Source organism: Gymnoscopelus braueri, assembly GCF_963280865.1.
Source record: "Gymnoscopelus braueri genome assembly, chromosome: 23".
In the NCBI taxonomy this organism is placed as follows: Eukaryota; Metazoa; Chordata; class Actinopteri; order Myctophiformes; family Myctophidae; genus Gymnoscopelus; species Gymnoscopelus braueri.
In genome coordinates, this window is record NC_137625.1 from 7,559,656 (window position 1) to 7,581,813 (window position 22,158).

Below are 22,158 nucleotides of genomic sequence, written 5' to 3' on the forward strand. Positions count from 1 at the left end.
CAAAAGTGTTGGCATCCCCAGCCGTCTCCGGTCCAGTGTCCAATTTCTATAGGCTATGCACTCCTTTGAACAGCATTTATCCATTTAGATAATGTTTTTATGTTTTGAAAAACGTTTTTGTTACACAGAAAAATAATATGTGTTCTATAGCTTCGTTTAAATGCTCAATTTATAGTTTTAATGTGCAAATGAACCGTTTACAATGGTTTTCAATGGCTTCTTTTTACTCTAGAGGATACTCTTATTCTGAAGAGATCGTCAACCGGAAGTCTTATTTCTGCTCACTGAACACAGCTGAATAAAGCACAACACAGGGACCCAGGAGCTCTGCTATAGTTGTGTGTCTAACAATGGCGTCGGCGTGGACTAATGAGGCGGAGGAGCATTTCATTGACTTGGTGGAGGAGAGGAAACCACTGTATGATATCACAGACGCGTTATATTCCGACCGAATTGTGAAGTCGAAGCTCTGGAAAGAGATAGAGGCAGAAGTTCCCCTCACAGGTAAGCTGTCTATGCCGTTGTGTTTGTTTGGCGACTAGGCTTTGATTGATTGATTGATGTACTTTATTTAGTAAGACATGAGAACCAGTGGTGGCTTATCCAACGGGTATGAGGTGCTGAAGCACAGGGCAGCCCCTTTCGGGACCCTGTTTACCTTTTTTGTATTTGGGAAGGCGGTATCCAGGGTCCCCAGGGTCCCAAACCTCTCTCGTACTCGCGGCTACCACTGTCTGGTCTCGGGCTAATAGCTCGTCGCTTAGAAGTTGCAGAGATTTATCAAAGGTACCCAGAAAAGCAATAGTAGCGCGCCCGAAGCCACGGATGTTACAAGGCGATGCGGACCGCGATGAGTACCCGTATCTCCCGTATTGTTCAATAAAAAGCATTTTAATCCCATCGCCGGCCATTTTCTCCAAATTGTCTCCGATACTTTCAACTATGCGACACTAATGGTTGGGAGGTGTATTGCACTCTGATACATTACAAAACAAAACAAAACAAAAAAAGAAAATGGCCGGCGATGGGATTAAAATGCTTTTTATTGAACAATACGGGAGATACGGGTACTCATCGCGGTCCGCATCGCCTTGTAACATCCGTGGCTCGGTGGTAAGCACTTTATATTTGAAATCTGAACGTTTATGTTTATGTGAGTGAAAAAATCGAACACAACTTTAGACCAGGGGGACTCGGCACCATGACTGTCATGGTATGACAGTCATGTTTCAGGGCTAAAGGACAACAACGTCTACTAAACTGGAAGACTCATAAAGCACTAAGCTTGTTTAAAATGAGATCCCCATGTATGCACACAAATCATGATGATTCGAGAAGTGACGGGTTATCACGATACATAATAATATGCATACAAATTGACGGGTTGTATGAAAGCCCAACACTGCTGTGGATGGACAGAACTATCCATGTGTGCGTTTTGTACCGTATTAAAAGGGAGTTCAACCAAAGAACACGCTTTTTGTATAGGATTGACCGTCTAGTCAGTAAGAATACTTTGAATATTCTTGCAGGGGCCCTCATACAAGGTTATTACGATTATGCATGCTCCTCATGGTATCACAAGGCTCCAAACATCCCAAAACAAACTAGTAAGGCTACTTCTTGGCCTCAATCACAAAACCCATCTAACCCCTGCTCATTGTAGTAGGATTGATGGTTTAGGGTTGAGGACAGAGTACAGCAACTTACAATGGGCCTAGTCTTCTTCAAGATACACCATAGCCCCTTTCGGGACCCTGTTTACCTTTTTTGTATTTGGGAACGCGGTATCCAGGGTCCCTTGACGCTCAAACCACTCTCTCGTAGTTGCGGCTACCACTGTCTGGTCTCGGGCTAATAGCTTGTCGCTTAGAAGTTGCAGAGATTTCTCAAATGTACCCAGAAAAGCAATAGTAGCGCGCCCGAAAGCTGCATTAATCTGCACGGATCGGCGATGCCGTTTAACATTTTTAATAATTTAGTAAAATTAAGCTCCTCTCTCACACTCTGCTCCAGTGCCCATGTCCCGCCTCCCTGCGGTGACTGACAAGCTGCGCGTCCTACGTTACTGCCTCTGATTGGCGAGCTCCTACATGCTTGCATGACAATCACAACGCGGGGAGGCGGGACATGAGCAGTGGAGCAGAGTGTGAGAGAGGAGCTTTAGTTTTACTAAATTATTTAAAATGTTAATACCGCCTTCCCAAATACAAAAAAGGTAAACAGGGTCCCGAAAGGGGCTAGATACACCACAACATTGGGATCCCCCTGTATTTTCAAAATACTTCCAAAACGTTAATGAAGTCCACGATCATAACACCAGAGGCAGCCCCACAAATCATGTTCAACCCTAGCCATGGTTCACATGACGCTTGTATACAAGCGTCATGGTGCCGAGTCCCCCTGGTCTAAAGTTGTGTTCGATTTTTTCACATTGCCATCTCTCACATAAACATAAACGTTCAGATTTCAAATATAAAGTGCTTACCACCGAGCCACGGATGTTACAAGGCGATGCGGACCGCGATGAGTACCCGTATCTCCCGTATTGTTCAATAAAAAGCATTTTAATCCCATCGCCGGCCATTTTCTCCAAATTGTCTCCGATACTTTCAACCATGCGACACTAATGGTTGGGAGGTGTATTGCACTCTGATACATTACAAAACAAAACAAAAACAAAAAAGAAAATGGCCGGCGATGGGATTAAAATGCTTTTTATTGAACAATACGGGAGATACGGGTACTCATCGCGGTCCACTTTATATTTGAAATCTGAACGTTTATGTTTATGTGAGAGATGGCAATGTGAAAAAATCGAACACAACTTTAGACCTGGGGGACTTGGCACCATGACTGTCATGGTATGACAGTCATGTTTCAGGGCTAGTTCAACCCAGATTTGGCTTAACAAAGGGAATGAACTCGTTCTCCTGTTATTCAACAAAAATGTGGAATGCCCTACCTAAAGGAGTGTAAAACTTTCAAAATTGCCCTTAAGATACACCTTCAGGAGGCTGCAATTCGAAAATGCCCCCTGTCAAAGTTTTTTTTTTTTTTGGGAGGTGAAACCGCCCCTATAAGTGAGGTTTGGATATTTGTACAACAAATCCTGCGCTGTGATTGGCCAAAAAGTACCCCGCCTAACCCTGCACCGTGATTGGCCAATCAGTCTATTCAGGACTGTGATTGGCCAGTGTCACATGACACATGTGCATAGCCCTATATAAGAAACCATAACTTTAAAAAAAACATAACTTTTTTTTTTAAAGTTATGGTTTCTTCCATCATAAAGAGTGTTTCAATAAATGTATTTATTATTTGTACATGATTGGTTGACTCCATTCAGTATTGTGATTAGCTAGCAAGACACCGCCCACTTCACACAGGGTGTGATTTTATTCTTCTCTTGTACATATTTTTCATTTTTCATACCAGTAACCTGTAAGCTGATTGTATGACGTTCTGTATAGTTGTGTGTATATCTGTCTGTCTCTTATATGTCATCATGATTTGTGTGCATGGGGATCTCATTTTAAACAAGCCAAGTGCTTTACGAGTCTTCCAGTTTAGTAGACCTTGTATTGTGAATTTGTACTTCCATGTACTGTTGTCTTATTAAATAAAATACATCAGTCAATCAAAATAGCCTACACATAGGTCTAGCATCATTGGCTAGCTGAGTAGCCGCTCACCATCTTTAGCTAAGTTTGACAGATGGGTCCACATATACGGCCATGTGCATTTTTGTCAATGACAAATTTTAGGGCGCACGTGGGTATTGTCAGGATATAGGGCTTATATTATGTGGGTAGTTGCTTTCATTGCTAATTAACTAATTATCACTAGAATTGTAACGGGTGTGCTCAAGAGAGCAAACATTTAAAGACGCAAGACTATCATGAGCTTTCTTATTTTATCCTAACATGTTTACAAATATAGGGTCATGAAAATCTTTTGAAAATGGCAGATCTACAAGCTCTCAATGTGTGGCATTGTGCTTAGTTTGCATCTCATTTCTAAATCATGGTAGAGCTGCTATCCTCAAATGGCAGAAATGTATATAGGGCGGAATTGGTTATGTATGTTTTCTAATTATAATCAAATCACTTATTTTTTCTTTCAGAAAAAGAATTTAAGAAGAAATGGGAGTCCCTGCGCACCCAGTATTTGCGTTACAAGAAGCTGGCTCCATCAGGTGAAGACTCAGACTTACCTAGACTTGTTTTACTTGATCACAATATTGTTAGCAATGTAATTTAGATGGCATGTGATTTAAACAGATGCTATGTTCATCGTTTACCTGGTATCTTATAAATGCATTGTCAATTTAATTAGGGAGTGCTGCAGCCCACTTGACGGGGAGGCAGGTGTGGGTCTTAAACAGGCTTCAGTTCCTTGAGGACCACACTAGAAGGATGTCAAGTGTGTCCAACCTGAGCTCGCAGGTAACTGAGCTATAATTATTGATTCATTTATTTTATAGACCCCATGTGTGTAGGAGAGGGGTTTTAAATCCCCCAACAATGTACTGCATATAATGTGTATGTCTTTATTGTCTTATAGGAATCGCTGCAGGATGCACGGAGTGACAATCGGTTTCTGACCAGCATGCCAAGGGTGGAAGCAGTCCCCCTGGAGGACTCTACCCTCGCAGAAGTACCCACTGCCATAGGTGCTTTTGGAAATTCATTGCTAAAAATGTGTGGGGACCCTGTGTGTGTGTGTGTGTGTGTGTGTGTATATATATATATATATATATATATATATATATATATATATATATATATATATATATATATATATATATATATATATATATATATATACGCATACTGTATATAGCTAAACTGGGTTAGATAAATGTGCAATATATATCTTTTACCCAACCCAGGGCTCAAGTGTTTAAAAGCTTGCGCGCTTGCAACTACTTTCGCCTGCGCACTTCACCGGGTATGGTCTAGTAAATAATAATAAATGAAAGCTCCTGGTAAGGACTGACATACAAAAAGACAACAGTAACTACAGTTGGTAAAAAATAAGAAAAGGCGTTGGTTGCTTGCCTGTTGTCAAGAAGCGCAGGGTGATCATGAGCCGCTCTGCTACTGAGATCCAGTCACGGTAATTTGTATTTTTCAAACGCATTGGTAAAGACATTTCTTGTTAAGGAATTTGTCCCACGTTTTTGTAATGACCCATATAATGACAATTGTCACAATAAATATGAATTTTAAGCCATTTCCTCACATTTGATCTCAAATCAGAATATGGCAGTGGATTCCCCATATATGAAAACCGCAAAATCGAACCAAGATTCTACCTTGTTTAGTCAGAAATGTATGTTTTTAATATAGTTCAGTATGGTGGCCGCCATCTTTAAATGGTCAATTTTGAGGCATTGGCAGCAATTTTTTAAATGGGCATACAGCAGATTTGGATTCAGCACCCCTTAATACCCCAAAAAAACATGTATGATATAAATAAACATTTCTGAAATTCTGCCTAGACTGAAAGGGCTAAAAAGTGTTTTTGGTAGGGTCATATTTAGGCCATTTTCAAAACTTTCCCTTCATACAATTCCTTGCAACTTTTTCATTCAGGACATATTAAGGATACAAAATCAGCTGAGTTTGGTTTTGTTGCAATTAATGGGAGGTTGACCCCCATTTTTGCATAAAATGCCTGGACTATAACTAGCTGCAGTTACTTCAGTTCCACCAACAAGTTGTACTGTAAATACTAATGTAAAAAGTGTCATTTGAACGAGGAATATGGATCAACAAAGGTCTAATGATGCTGCTGGTAAGAAACTGCATCAATTCATATCAACAGTGATTTTAATCACTGTTAAATCACTAATATCTGTCAGGAGCAGCTTATTAGGCTATTAATATTATTATTTTGTATTATTATATTGGCCTATTATTATATTAGCCTATTATTGTTATTATATTAGGCTATAGTGAAGGCACTAGGGTTTTAAGTTGCAACTGCTGTATAGTATTAATTTCCCATTAACCATTTAAGCCTTATACTTAACAGTGTTGTGAGAAAATAGCTGATCTACAAGCTCACCTCAACCTTGTCAATATGGTTCCAACCTTTTTGTGTGATGTCAGTTTTTGTTTTCTAAAATGAATTTACTGTTGAGCCTTCTGGAAGTATTGGCTCAACAATAACATTGGCTCAATGGCTTCCTCAAAAATCTAACAATCTACTTCTACAGTATGCTGCATTGCTTTGGAAAATGGCAGTAATGTCAAGTAGACTACTGTATACTGTGAGCAGTGGTGGAAAGTAACTAAGTACATGTACTCAAGTACTGTACAATTGTGAGGTATTTTTTACAAATACCTCACAATTTCTCAAAAGAATTTGCTCCCCTGCATTAACTACAGTATCCTAGGTGATACAAATAAACACGATTCTAGTCCCCCCAAATTTTTAGATTTAGAAGAAAGCTACAACAATGATCTGTACAGGAGGAAGTATTTTATCTATGAAAAGCTCTTCAATGTTCCATCCTCCTAGGTTCCTGGGCTCAGAGTCGGGGTACCATTCCATCCACAGCATCTTCTCCTCAAAGCAAACCACAGCAGAACTGCTCCAACAGAAAGAGGTGCAGGAGGTCTGGGAGGAAGCTGTCATCACACAGGACTGAGGAGGACAAAGACAGACAGTCTGATCACAGCATTGAGGAAGAGGAGGGTGCTGACGCTGCTGAGGGGGAGCAGAGCGATGAAGAATGGGTTCCGGAGAACTGCAGTAAAAGGAATGAAACCACATATTTTAAGAAAGGGCGACCAAACATCTCATCTTCTGTGAGGCGTTCAGGTAGGGTTCTTCACCGTTGTAGTTTAAAAAAAGTTTTTAAAAAGTTTTTTAAACTACAGGGAGTTGATCTGCTATGGTTATGTATCTAGCAATGGCGTCGGCGTGGACTAAGGAGGCGGAGGAGAATTTCATTGAGCTGGTGAAGGAGAGGAAACCACTGTATGATATCACAGACACGTTATATTCCAACCGAATTGTGAAGTCGAGGCTCTGGAAGGAGATAGAGGCAGAAGTTCACCTCACAGGTAAGCTGTCTATGCCGTTTTGTTATCCAGTGCTACTGTTGCTATACGACTAGGCTTTGATTGATTGATATACTTTATTTAGTAAGACATGAGGACCAGTGGTGGCTTATCCAACAGACTTGAGGTGCTGAAGCACAGGGCACCAACCTGGGGGGGCACCAAACGGAGTGAAGAAAAACGGCAGAGCGCTACAACATTGAAACCCCCCCCGTTGACAAAATGGGGGGGGGGGGCACCGCGCTACACCCCCCCATCCCCCCGTTGACAAAATTCACAATACAAGGACAACAAGGTCTACTATTACGGCTGAAATTTGATATACCCCGCTCTTACTTTTTTAGATTTCTGCAGCTTCGTAATTTTGTAACGTCATCTTTTCCAAATTTCCCATCACAACCACCAGATTCCCTTTTAGACTCTATTTTAAAACTTGACCCGTGTTCCAAAGGGGTGATTGGGTCAGTTTACTCTTTATTAAACTCATTTAATTTGGAACCACTAACCTTATTAAAAAATCAATGGGAGGGAGACTTGGGGACGGAGATCTCTAATGATGTTTGGAGGGAGGCCTTGGATAGAATACACTCCTCTTCAATTTGTTTAAGACATACTATCATCCAGTTTAAGGTTCTGCATCGCCTCCACTGGTCCAAAGTAAAACTAGCTAAATTTGTGCCTGACATGGATCTAATATGTGATCGTTGCAGACATGATCAAGCCACCCTTGCACATGCATTCTGGTTTTGTCCAAAGTTATTCACATTCTGGCAATTAATATTTAAAACCTTCTCAGAAGTGTTAGAAGTGCCCATAGAACCTTCTGCTTCTATTGCAGTGTTTGGAGTTGTTCCACAAGAAAGAGATGATGTACAACTTAGTCATCAAGAAAGAAATATGATAGCCTTTGCATCCCTTTTGGCTAGGCGTCTGATACTGCTTAAATGGAAAGAAAAACTCCCACCAACTTTCAAATCATGGGTTAATGATGTTCTGCATCATTTGACTTTGGAGAAAATTCGCTACTCCACAAGGGGGTGTGCTCTGAAATTTTACACCATCTGGCAACCTTTTTTAACATATATAGAGAGACTGAAAGCTGCTGACATTAATGACCCATAAATTGACCCCACTGAATTTGTTTTTGTATTATATTTTTTGTGTGTATATATATATATTTCTTTTTTTACTTCATTTAAAATCCTTCTTTAATAATATATATATTCTACTGTGTACACTTTATTTTATTTATTTTTTGACTTGTTTTCATTTTTCATTGCAATTGTGTCTTATTTTTCTGTATTGTCTTTTGTTTTAATGGTACAAGGAGAAACCAGGGTTGTGGCTCTTTCGGAGCGGGAACTTTGGGGGGGTGGGAGGGCTAACATACATTCACTGTTTTTTGTATGCTCATTATTATAGACCTGTATGTGAAAATATAAAATAAAAAAACCTTGAACAAAAAAAAAACAAGGTCTACTAAACTGGAAGACTCATAAAGCACTAAGCTTGTTTAAAATGAGATCCCCATGCACACAAATCATGATGATTCGAGAAGTGACGGGTTATCACAATAAATAATAATATGCATACGAATTGACGGGTTGTATGAAAGCCCAACACTGCTGTGGATGGACAGAACTATCCATGGGTGCGTTTTGTACCGTATTAAAAGGGGGTTCAACCAAAGAACACGCTTTTTGTATAGGATTGGCCGTCTAGTCAGTAAGAATACTTTGAAGATTCTTGCAGGGGCCCTCATACAAGGTTTTTATGATTATGCATGCTCCTCATGGTATCACAACACCACCAAGGCCTTAAAAACAAAGCTCCAAACATCCCAAAACAAACTAGTAAGGCTACTTCTTGGCCTCAATCACAAAACCCATCTAACCCCTGTCCCCTGCTCATTTTGCTAGGATTGGATGGTTTAGGGTTGAGGACGGAGTACAGCAACTGAGTACAGGCAACTGAGAGTACAGGCGCAAGCTATCATGAGCTTTCTTATTTTATCCTAACATGTTTACAAATATAGGGTCATGAAAATCTTTGGAAAATGGCAGATCTACAAGCTCTCAATGTGTGGCATTGTGAGCTTGTAGAGCTGCTATCCTCAAATGGCAGAAATGTATATAGGGCGGAATTGGTTATGTATGTTTTCTAATTATAATCAAATCACTTATTTTTTCTTTCAGAAAAAGAATTTATGAAGAAATGGGAGTCCCTGCGCACCCAGTATTTGCGTTACAAGAAGCTGGCTTCATCAGGTGAAGACTCAGACTTACCCAGACTTGTTTTACTTGATCACAATATTGTTGGCAATGTAATTTAGATGGCATGTGATTTTAAACAGATGCTAAGTTCATCGTTTACCTGGTATCCTATAAATGCATTGTCAATTTAATTAGGGAGTGCTGCAGCCCACTTGACGGGGAGGCAGGCGTGGGTCTTAAACAGGCTTCAGTTCCTTGAGGACCACACTAGAAGGATGTCAAGTGTGTCCAACCTGAGCTCGCAGGTAACTGAGCTATAATTATTGATTCATTTATTTTATAGAACCCATGTGTGTAGGAGAGGGGTTTTAAATCCCCAACAATGTACTGCATATAATGTGTATGTTAAATGTATTTTTCTTATAGGAATCGATGCAGAATGCAGATGCAGGGAGTGACAATCGGTTTCTGACCAGCATGCCAAGGGTGGAAGCAGATGGTGTCACGGCTGCAGAGAGTGTAAACCGGTTTCCGACCCGAGTAGACCAGACTCCTGATGCAGACAGTTTCGCAGCTGCAGAGAGCGACAACCGGTTCCTGACCAGCACGCCTCGAGCGAGGCCAGAGGCCCAGTATCAGAGGCCCAGTGTCCCCCTGGAGGACTCTACCCTCGCAGAAGTACCCACTGCCATAGGTGCTTTTTGAAATTCATTGCTAAAAATGTGTGGGGACTGTGTGTGTATATGTTACAGGTAAATTGGCATTCCAGGTAAATTGGAAAAGAAGCGCTTGTTTTCACCGCCCCCCCCCCCACACACACACACACACACACACACACACACACACACACACACACACACACACACACACACACACACACACAGCCATATTCCATGCAGTTGAAGCACAAGGGGGCGAGGGGGCGGTGCTGGCGGGCTATGTTAGTGCAGTGAGTGGTAGTTGGGGCAAACCATAGAGGGGCAAACACAGTCCCCACAACATCATTTACGATTCTGTGCCTATCGGTACAAAACTTGGACGGCGCTTTAGTCGACTAGCAGACCATCGGCGCTCGGGCGCGACTCCTCGGCCTCAAGGTCTGCTGAGTCGGCGCGCCTCCGTCATGGTCCAAAACTATACTTTATCGGCGAAAAAAAGTAGTCTGCGTTGTTTGAAAAAGTAATGTCCCAAGCGGGAGTCAAACCCAGACTCCCAGTGATAGTGGATGGGGAGTCCAATGATTATCGAAGTGCGCCACTGAGGCTAGTGCTTGCATTTCCTGGTTGCTATGTTTTTGTTGTCGTCCTCGCATCAAAGCCTCGCCTCGCAGCCCCGCGCATAAAAACAATCGCTCCACTTCCAATTTACCTGGAATGCCAATTTACCTGTGACATATACACATCCTGACCTGTATATAGCTAAACTGGGTTAGATAAATGTGCAATATATATATTTTACCCAACCCAGGGCTCAAGTGTTTAAAAGCTTGCACGCTTGCAACTACTTTCGCCTGCGCACTTCACTGGGTATGGTCTAGTAAATAATAATAAATGAAAGCTCCTGGTAAGGACTGACATACAAAAAGACAACAGTAACTACAGTTGGTAAAAAATAAGAAAAGGCGTTGGTTGCTTACTTGTTGCCATGAAGCGCAGGGTGATCATGAGCCGCTCTGCTACTGAGAAATTTCTTGTTAAGGAATTTGTCCCACGTTTTTTGTAATGACCCATATAATGACAATTGTCACAATAAATATGAATATTAAGCCATTTCCTCACATTTGATCTCAAATCAGAATATGGCAGTGGATTCCCCATATATGAAAACCGCAACATCGAACCAAGATTCTACCTGGTTTAGTCAGAAATGTATGTTTTTAATATAGTTCAGTATGGTGGCCGCCATCTTTAAATGGTAAATTTTGAGGCATTGGCAGCCATTTTTTAAATGGGCATACAGCAGATTTGGATTTAGCACCCCTTAATACCCCAAAAAAACATGTATGATATAAATAAACATTTCTGAAATTCTGCCTAGACTGAAAGGGCTAAAAAGTGTTTTTTGTAGGGTCATATTTAGGCCATTTTCAAAACTTTCCCTTCATACAATTCCTTGCAACTTTTTCATTCAGGACATATTAAGGATACAAAATCAGCTGCGTTTGGTTTTGTTGCAATTAATGGGAGGTTGACCCGCATTTTTGCATAAAATGCCTGGACTATATAACTAGCTGCAGTTACTTTAGTTCCACCAACAAGTTGTACTGTAAATACTAATGTAAAAAGTGTCATTTGAACGAGGAATATGGATCAACAAAGGTCTAATGATGCTGCTGGTAAGAAACTGCATCAATTCATATCAACAGTGATTTTAATCACTGTTAAATCACTAATATCTGTCAGGAGCAGCTTATTAGGCTATTAATATTATTATTATTTGTATTATATTAGGCTATTATTGTTATTATATTAGGCTATAGTGAAGGCACTAGGGTTGCAACTGCTGTATAGTATTAATTTCCCATTAACCATTTAAGTGTTGTGAGAAAATAGCTGATCTACAAGCTCACCTCAACCTTGTCAATATGGTTCCAACCTTTTTGTGTGATGTCAGTTTTTGTTTTCGAAAATGAATTTACTGTTGAGCCTTCTGGAAGTATTGGCTCAACAATAACATTGGCTCAATGGCTTCCTCAAAAATCTAACAATCTACTTCTACAGTATGCTGCATTGCTTTGGAAAATGGCAGTAATGTCAAGTAGACTACTGTGTACTGTGAGCAGTGGTGGAAAGTAACTAAGTACATGTACTCACGTACTGTACAATTGTGAGGTATCTTTACTTAACTGGAGTATTTCCAATTTTCAATACTTTTACTTTTACTCCATTACATCTCAGAGGCAAATATAGTACTTTTACTCCACTACAATTATTGGACAACTTTAGTTACTTTCTAGATTTTAAATATTATTACAAAACCTACATGAACCACTTCAGCCCTATAGACTTTGGCTATTTGAAAAATAGCTGATCTACAAGCATCGCGACGCGTTTGAGCTTGTAGATCTGGTACAGCCGTAAACTAACAAATAAACATGAATTTACACAACTGATGATAGTCTATGAAGCTATCTATGAAATCTATGGAGAAAGTTGAATCTACATCACAGTTTTACACAATATAGGTTTCCCTGCTTCATCACTCTCTCAGCTAAGGTGTCCTTGGCCTGAAAAACGTTGAAGACCCCGGCCTGCACTGTAGAATATTTATAATTACACTTCATCTAATTTGGACCAACGATATTTGCAATAATCATGTTGTGTGTTCCACGTTGTCCCTGACAACCTTTCCTTCATTCCCACGTACAGGAGGCCAACTGACCTGCTCCACCTTGTCTCTTATGGTTCCAACCTTGCGCCTGATGTCAGCGTTTGCCTGGCAGGTGGTTCAGCGTTGTAACGTGATGCATTATGGGAAGGTGGAGGAGCTGGTGCAGTTGGTGACAGAGGTGGTTCCCCACCTGGTGAGTCACAGAGAGAAGGTTGACCTTCTGCTCGGACTGAGTGCAAGGGTGAGATGGACTTTTGTTTAAAAATGATTTAGTAGATGTTTAAGTCTTCATATTCCTGTCGACCATACTCACACTGTGGCCATTTTCCCCTTACGTCATTAGCTAACACCCAGTGATCCTTGTTACGAAGACTTAAAGACACTGGTGTGGGAATTCATCTCCAGATTGGATAAACTGCTGCCTTTACCAGACATCAAACAGGTACCATATTGAATAATATACTGTGACTTGACTTATTTATTTAGCTGACTTTGTGGTTCAGGGTGAATTATACAAGGTCAGTGTCTTGTTCATGGACACTTTGGGAAGAAAACTGCAGCAGTTATGGGACACAGAGTTGTGAGCTAGTGTATAAAACACAATTTGATGCATTACTTTTATTTGTAAATACAAATGGGTTCCCCTTGTTCCTTTCAGACAGCAGAGTTGCTCAGTGCTTCACCCTCTCTTCTGAAAGAATGTGGACAACTGGAGTTTGAACCGGACCAACTAAAGACCCTGTTACATCACCACACACAGCAGGGAAATGCCAGAAAATGTATGTTATAAAATCATACTGTGTATATAGTGCATGATGTTAATTATGCTGTCTCTGTGTATACTGAATGCATGCGAGTCAATTGGTGAATAGCTCTTCAATGTTCCATCCTCCTAGGTTCCTGGGCTCAGAGTCGGGGTACCATTCCATCCACAGCATCTTCTCCTCAAAGCAAACCACAGCAGAACTGCTCCAACAGAAAGAGGTGCAGGAGGTCTGGGAAGAAGCTGTCGCCACACAGGACTGAGGAGGACAAAGACAGACAGTCTGATCACAGCATTGAGGAAGAGGAGGGTGCTGAGGGGCAGCAGAGCAATGAAGAATGGGTTCCGGAGAACTGCAGTAAAAGGAAAAGGAATGAAACCACATATTTTAAGAAAGGGCGACCAATGAGCGACTCATCTTCTGTGAGGCGTTCAGGTAGGGTTCTTCACCGTTGTAGTTTTAAAAAAGTTTTTTAAACTACAGGGAGTTGATCTGCTATGGTTATGTGTCTAGCAATGGCGTCGGCGTGGACTAAGGAGGCGGAGGAGAATTTCATTGAGCTGGTGAAGGAGAGGAAACCACTGTATGATATCACAGACACGTCTTATTCCAACCGAATTGTGAAGTCGAGGCTCTGGAAGGAGATAGAGGCAGAAGTTCCCCTCACAGGTAAGCTGTCTATGCCGTTTTGTTATCCAGTGCTACTGTTGCTATACGACTAGGCTTTGATTGATTGATGTACTTTATTTAGTAAGACATGAAGACCAGTGGTGGCTTATCCAACGGGCTTGAGGTGCTGAAGCACAGAAAGAAGAGGAAAAACGGCGGAGCGCTACAACATTGAACTGCTATCCTCAAATGGCAGAAATGTATATAGGGCGGAATTGGTTATGTATGTTTTCTAATTATAATCAAATCACTTATTTTTCTTTCAGAAAAAGAATCTAAGAAGAAATGGGAGTCCTTGCGCACCCAGTATTTGCGTTACAAGAAGCTGGCTCCATCAGGTGAAGACTCGGACTTACCTAGACTTGTTTTACTTGATCACAATATTGTTAGCAATGTAATTTAGATGGCATGTGATTTAAACGGATGCTAAGTTCATCGTTTACCTGGTATCCTATAAATGTATTGTCAATTTAATTAGGGAGTGCTGCAGCCCACTTGACGGGGAGGCAGGTGTGGGTCTTAAACAGGCTTCAGTTCCTTGAGGCTCACACTAGAAGGATGTCAAGTGTGTCCAACCTGAGCTCGCAGGTAACTTACTGAGCTATAATTATTGATTCATTTATTTTATAGACTCCATGTGTGTAGGAGAGGGGTTTAAATCCCCCAACAATGTACTGCATATAATGTGTATGTCTTATTTGTCTTCAATTTTGTCTTTGTATCTTATGTCTGCGGTCCTTCTACTCAAGGAAGGTGAGCCTGCATTTATGACCCAACCAGAACCATCATCGCATTACCAAGTTACTGCCTGTTCTAGTTAAACCCAAATCCTAATAACCCCACTACATTAATCCAGCCCCTTCTGCTTCTAACTGTATTAGTCCACTGTAAAACTCTGTTGAGTTTTAAAGTAGACTTTAAAAGCATTTGCAACATCCCCTTTAGATATTTCTGTGGAGACAGATGCTGAGTCCAAGCCTTGTGGAATCATCCCAGCCTGCCAGCCCTTCCTGTCTACAGTTTGACAAATCTAGCCTCGCGTGGCCAGACAATATCACACGACACACTGCGTGGATATTAGTCTGGTCCCTATCAACGATAGATTTTTTTCCAAGGGGCGGTTACAAAAAGAACCAAACGGACTCTATTGGTTAGACCTAAACCAATCAGAGCAGTGCTTCATTGTACGAACCAATCAGAGCAGTGCTTCCTTGTACGTCATTGCTCCAAATAAGGTGATAAGAGAAATGGAATCTCTATTGGCCACGCGAGGCTAGGTTAACAGGGGAGCAAGGTTGGAACGAAACCAAGTTAAATTGTTACTTCAGTATCAACATTTGCCAATAGTTTGTCTCTGCTGCTACCTGGTGTTCACCTACTGTACTAACTAGCACATTAGTTTGTGATCAAGGATTTCAAGTGACTTAATAGGGACAGTTGGCCTCATAAGAAATCATTTGTCTACCCAGATGCACCTCGAGTCTCGTCATCATGGACCGAAAAGGAAACCATTGCCCTTCTTGACCTGTGGGGTGATGAGAGCATTCAGGTGCAGCTCACCGACACTCTGAGAAACACACATATTTACTCCCTGCTCAGCGGCAAACTGGCCGACCTGGGTTTCCACAAAGGCCCCAGCCAGTGCCGCTTTAAGGTCAAGAATCTGACCAGAAATTACAGGAGGGAGAAAGCGAATGGGGGCTCCAAACACAGAGGAAGTACATGGTTTGGTCTCGTGGATGCTGTGCTGGGACGGCAAGAGGTGGATTTGGATGGAACACCTCCTGAGATGTCACAAGATGGCTTCCCTGAGAAAGTGGACATTCCAGGTGCAATAAGTAGTTACATAACGTGACTTTTGTGATATTTTATGCTTTTTGGATATAGGATCATTCCATTTCTATATGATCTGCATTTCTGTAGTGCCTAAATAAATAGCTTCACAAAGTGCATTGCACTCACCCATTCACACACCGATGATGGAGGTGATGCAGTTTGTATCTCTATTTCTTTCCATAAATTGCCATCTGGTTGTGTTTGTAGTTGCTCAGAGAGGGATTATAGAGGTTTGTACCTCATAAAATCCTGCTGCAGCCTTAACCCTTGGTTAACTACAGCACAGTTCTTTTTCCTTACTTTTTCTAATGTCTTTCAGGAGTTGGTCACCTCAAACCACAGCGGCTGCACACATGCACACACTGCAGTCGTGGGTTTCGCCGCTTGCACCAACTAAAGATGCACGTGCGCACGCACACGGGGGAAAAGAACTACTTGTGCACAGAGTGCGGCAAGACATTTTTAGCGTCTGGAGACCTGAGGCTGCACACGAGAAGGCACACTGGTGAAAGGCCGTACCCATGCAAGCTGTGTGGGAAGGGGTTCGTTGCCAAATCGGCACTTACTGTTCACGTGAGGTCCCACACCGGGGAAAAACCCTACAGTTGCACTCTCTGCTCCAAAGCCTTTAGCACTATAGGTCACCTGAAAAGACACATGTTCATTCACTACGACAAAAAACCTTATGAGTGTTTTAAATGTGGCAAGGGGTTTGCGCAATCATTCAATTTGAAATTGCACATTCGCAGATGCAATGTATATAGGAGATGATAATAGTATAGTTAGTATGTTCGGTGTGGCTGTGCACTTCCTACGCTGAGTTGGTGGTGCCCGGGATCAAACCCAGAACCTTTTGGTCCAGTCAAGTGCTCTACCGATTCAGCTACCAAGACTTGTAATACAACTGCTAATAACAATAATAATTAAAGCTGCATGCAGCGATGACTGGACCGTAGCGTCTTTGTTCACATCTTTGTCCACAGAATGTGTTGTGTACTGGTTAAGTGCCTACACAGATGATTCTCTCTCCAAGGCTATACTATACATCATCATCATCATCATCATTTCCAACTACAGATTTGCTCTGTATTCCATGCTTGTATTACAGTTAAAGATCCTTTTATTAAATACAAGCAGAATGAACATCATTGGTAGGCAGCTCAGGTTTCTGAACAGTCCACAGCTCACCTCTTGATGTGCAGATCAAGTAGAAGGAAAGGATGCCATCTTTTAATGAACATTATTGAGGACCAATTATATGAATATAATGTTGATGTTATTCTTCTTAGAGAATCTTTCTCATTTATTTTATTTGCCTGCCCCACCCCTCTTCATTTGGCAACTTCCTTTTTAATTATAGTGCTAATACGGTATATAATGGAATGGAAACAAAATAAAGTTATTTCAATGATGGATGGGGACTAAAACTAAGACAAAAAGTGAGTGGATGGACACCAAACAAGAGGAGACATGGTATGAACAAAACTACAAAGACAAAAGAGAACAAGGAAGAAAAACAAAGCATTTGATTCTCGTTGGATCATTTCTATAACTCTTCTTTTGTTGTTTATTGATCCATGTTTATTTTGTATTTCATGTTTTTCTTTTGTCTGTTCAGAAACAAATGCTGACAAATAAATAGCGTGTATATATGTTTAAATAAATTCCATTTGCAATAAAACTGTACTAGATATCTACATACGACTGGTTATTGTTTCATAGCATCCTTAATAATGCTGTACCGGTATATGTGACAGGAATGTATAAATAAGAATGGGCTTCTCTTTTCCTACACCTACAATTTGTGCCAAAACTAAAGCTCTGTTTACGGGACTATATTTCAGTATTTTTTCTGGTAAATTACATTCTGACTCTTTGGTGAAGTAGGGCAGACATGGCATAAGATTGAACATTACCAAGTTAGTGGCCCTAGAACTAGGCTGGGATAATACATGCATTTCTTGCAGTGGTGGAAAAAGTACTCGCATTTTGCACTTAAGTAAAAGTATCAATACTGCAATGTAGAAACAATCTGTTACAAGTAAAAGTCCGGTAATCTAAATTTACTTGAGTAAAAGTACAAAGGTATTGTCATCAAAATGTACTTAAAGTATTAAGTAGTCATACTGCAGAATGTCCCATTCACAAGTTCAATATGTATACAAATCCTTTGAAAATAGCAGATCTTCAAGCTCACAACGCGTCTCTGCGACATGAAGTAATAGTATAAAACTAAAGTGGTAAATGTATGTTTTGTAATAATACAAATCCACAAAGGAACTAGTATTGATTGATTGATTGAAATTTTGATTAGGCAAAAATAATGTAAAACATCAAGTTACATTTATAATACTTTTGTCTAAAAGGTCCATCCAAAAAAGTCCTTGCGGACTTGTTTCCGTTGGGGTCCTTGCTTGGTATTCATTTAAATAAGTAAAAAGTTCAATATTTGCCTCTGAGATCCGTAGGACTAGAAATAAAAGTATTGAAAATTGGGAATACTCCAGTAAAGTAAAAAATACCTCAAAATTGTACTTAAGTACAATACTTGAGTAAATGTACTAGTTATTTCCACCACTGCAATGTACATAATATATCACAGTTATTCTAGGGGGCTTTTTTTTGTCACCTGACCTTTCTCTTTATTTAGCGCTATTTCAGATATTGGAATAGGTCTAAATATAGTAATAATATAATGAATAATAATAATACTTTTGTCTGTGTCCGCAAGTGATTTTATTTTGTATACAGCGCTTTTAGTTTGACCCGGAAGTGTTTTCAAGGTGCAAAAAAAAAAGTCAGTCCGGGTTGCCATGTCGGCTTATTATAAGCGACTTTGGGCTTCGTTTTTTGTAAAGTTGCTTGTAAACCGGTCCGGTAGTTGCGGCCGGGTTGCGGTTTTTGGGCCTTAATTGTTTCTAAAGTATACTTGCTCATTAAAGCTTGTTTCCTACATTTTTTATTATTATTTAAACCAGTGGTTCTCAAATATTTTCATATTTGGTTTGTGCCACAGGGGAGCATTTGTGTAACTGTAAATTTAAAAAAATCTAATATTACACATTTTATTGCAATCGTTTTTGAAATTAGCAGTTCTACAACTATGCGTTGCGTTGTGAGCTTGTAGATCTGCTGTTTTCAAATAGCCAATGCTCATGTGGCCTTTAGTCGCTTCTTTTTGGGCTTGTTTTCCTAGACCTGGTTGCTCATTTCTCTCACAACATATGGCAACACTGAAATCAGTAAGCTGGAGATGTAAACAATGAATGTTTGAGTTCTGATTCCTCCACGTGTCAAACTACTAAATATTACCTTTTATCAAAGATATAAACAATATGTTGATGAAATATTATGTGTGACTTTAAACCCAGTCACCAGGACAATGTTCAGTGTGACAGACATTAGCATCAGGCTAACTAGCTGAAGTTACTTAAATTCCACCAACAAGTTGTACTGTAAATACTCATTTAAAAAGTGTCGTTTGAACGAGGAATATGGATCAACAAATGTCTAATGATGCTGCTGGTAAGAAACTGCATCAATTAATATAAACAGTGATTTTAATGGTAAGCTAAAGATAATGGATATCTGTCAAGAGCAGCTTATTAGGCTATTATTAATATTATTATTATTATTATTATTATTATTATTATTTGTATTATTTTATTAGGCTATTATTATTAGATTGGCTTATTATTATTATTATTATTATTATTATTATTATTATTATTATATTAGGCTATTATTATGTATTATTATTATATTAGGCTATAGTGAAGGCACTAGGGTTGCAAGTTGCAACTGCTGTATAGTATTAATTTCCCATTAACCATTTAAGCCTTATACTTAACAGTGTTGTGAGAAAATAGCTGATCTACAAGCTCACCTCAACCTTGTCAATATGGTTCCAACCTTTTGGTGTGATGTCAGTTTTTGTTTTCTAAAAATAATTTACTGTTGAGCCTTCTGGAAGTATTGGCTCAACAATAACATTGGCTCAATGGCTTCCTCAAAAATCTAACAATCTACTTCTACAGAATGCTGCATTGCTTTGGAAAATGGCAGTAATGTCAAGTAGACTACTGTGTTCTGTGAGCAGTGGTGGAAAGTAACTAAGTACATGTACTCAAGTACTGTACAATTGTGAGGTATTTTTTACAAATACCTCACAATTTCTCAAAAGAATTTGCTCCCCTGCATTAACTACAGTATCCTAGGTGATACAAATAAACACGATTCTAGTCCCCCCAAATTTTTAGATTTAGAAGAAAGCTACAACAATGATCTGTACAGGAGGAAGTATTTTATCTATGAATAGCTCTTCAATGTTCCATCCTCCTAGGTTCCTGGGCTCAGAGTCGGGGTACCATTCCATCCACAGCATCTTCTCCTCAAAGCAAACCACAGCAGAACTGCTCCAACAGAAAGAGGTGCAGGAGGTCTGGGAAGAAGCTGTCATCACACAGGACTGAGGAGGACAAAGACAGACAGTCTGATCACAGCATTGAGGAAGAGGAGGGTGCTGAGGGGCAGCAGAGCAATGAAGAATGGGTTCCGGAGAACTGCAGTAAAAGGAATGAAACCACATATTTTAAGAAAGGGCGACCAAACATCTCATCTTCTGTGAGGCGTTCAGGTAGGGTTCTTCACCGTTGTAGTTTTAAAAAAGTTTTTTAAACTACAGGGAGTTGATCTGCTATGGTTATGTGTCTAGCAATGGCGTCGGCGTGGACTAAGGAGGTGGAGGAGAATTTCATTGAGCTGGTGAAGGAGAGGAAACCACTGTATGATATCACATACAGGTATGACACGTCATATTCCAACCGAATTGTGAAGTCGAGGCTCTGGAAGGAGATAGAGGCAGAAGTTCCCATCACAGGTAAGCTGTCTATGCCGTTTTGTTATCCAGTGCTACTGTTGCTATAGGACTAGGCTTTGATTGATCGATGTACTTTATTTAGTAAGACATGAGGACCAGTGGTGGCTTATCCAACGGGCTTGAGGTACTGAAGCACAGGGCACCAACCTGGGGGGGCACCAAACGGAGTGAAGGAAAATATAAAAACGGCGGAGCGCTACAACATTGAACCCCCCCCCCCTCCCGCCAACCCCCGTTGACAAAATGGTCCCGGGGGGCACCGCGCTACACCCCCCCACCCCCCCGTTGACAACATTCACAATACAAGGACAACAAGGTCTACTTAACTGGAAGACTCATAAAGCACTAAGCTTGTTTAAAATGAGATCCCCATGCACACAAATCATGATGATTCGAGAAGTGACGGGTTATCACAATAAATAATAATATGCATACGAATTGACGGGTTGTATGAAAGCCCAACACTGCTGTGGCTGGACAGAACTATCCATGGGTGCGTTTTGTACCGTATTAAAAGGAAGTTCAACCAAAGAACACGCTTTTTGTATAGGATTGGCCGTCTAGTCAGTAAGAATACTTTGAAGATTCTTGCAGGGGCCCTCATACAAGGTTATTACGATTATGCATGCTCCTCATGGTATCACAACACCACCAAGGCCTTAAAAACAAGGCTCCAAACATCCCAAAACAAACTAGTAAGGCTACTTCTTGGCCTCAATCACAAAACCCATCTAACCCCTGTCCCCTGCTCATTTTGCTAGGATTGGATGGTTTAGGGTTGAGGACGGAGTACAGCAACTGAGTACAGGCAACTGAGAGGACGGAGTACAGGCGCAAGCTATCATGAGCTTTCTTATTTTATCCCAACATGTTTACAAATATAGGGTCATGAAAATCTTTTGAAAATGGCAGATCTACAAGCTCTCAATGTGTGGCATTGTGAGCTTGTAGAGCTGCTATCCTCAAATGGCAGAAATGTATATAGGGCGGAATTGGTTATGTATGTTTTCTAATTATAATCAAATCACTTATTTTTTCTTTCAGAAAAAGAATTTAAGAAGAAATGGGAGTCCCTGCGCACCCAGTATTTGCGTTACAAGAAGCAGGCAGAATCAGGTGAAGACTCAGACTTACCTAGACTTGTTTAACTTGATCACAATATTGTTAGCAATGTAATTTAGATGGCATGTGATTTTAAACAGATGCTAAGTTCATCGTTTACCTGGTATCCTATAAATGCATTGTCAATTTAATTAGGGAGTGCTGCAGCCCACTTGACGGGGAGGCAGGCGTGGGTCTTAAACAGGCTTCAGTTCCTTGAGGCCCACACTAGAAGGATGTCAAGTGTGTCCAACCTGAGCTCGCAGGTAACTGAGCTATAATTATTGATT

General features: G+C 40.5%; 1 protein-coding gene across 1 annotated transcript in view; it reads left to right on the forward strand.

Annotated features, from left to right (window-relative positions):
• The first annotated feature begins 317 nt into the window (after window positions 1-317).
• The window catches only part of LOC308080097 (uncharacterized protein), a 49,234-nt gene continuing 27,393 nt past the window's right edge, over window positions 318-22,158 (forward strand). Inside the window, exons 1-16 of the mRNA XM_080421839.1 lie at window positions 318-504; window positions 4,127-4,198; window positions 4,339-4,448; window positions 4,567-4,675; window positions 6,532-6,834; window positions 6,924-7,079; window positions 9,272-9,343; window positions 9,485-9,594; window positions 9,716-9,983; window positions 12,658-12,860; window positions 12,963-13,061; window positions 13,278-13,398; window positions 13,516-13,818; window positions 13,897-14,052; window positions 21,812-21,883; window positions 22,025-22,134. Of these exons, the coding sequence (XP_080277965.1) occupies window positions 351-504; window positions 4,127-4,198; window positions 4,339-4,448; window positions 4,567-4,675; window positions 6,532-6,834; window positions 6,924-7,079; window positions 9,272-9,343; window positions 9,485-9,594; window positions 9,716-9,983; window positions 12,658-12,860; window positions 12,963-13,061; window positions 13,278-13,398; window positions 13,516-13,818; window positions 13,897-14,052; window positions 21,812-21,883; window positions 22,025-22,134 (2,418 nt within the window). The 5' untranslated portion in view covers window positions 318-350. The remainder of the gene's footprint in view (window positions 505-4,126; window positions 4,199-4,338; window positions 4,449-4,566; window positions 4,676-6,531; window positions 6,835-6,923; window positions 7,080-9,271; window positions 9,344-9,484; window positions 9,595-9,715; window positions 9,984-12,657; window positions 12,861-12,962; window positions 13,062-13,277; window positions 13,399-13,515; window positions 13,819-13,896; window positions 14,053-21,811; window positions 21,884-22,024; window positions 22,135-22,158) is intronic.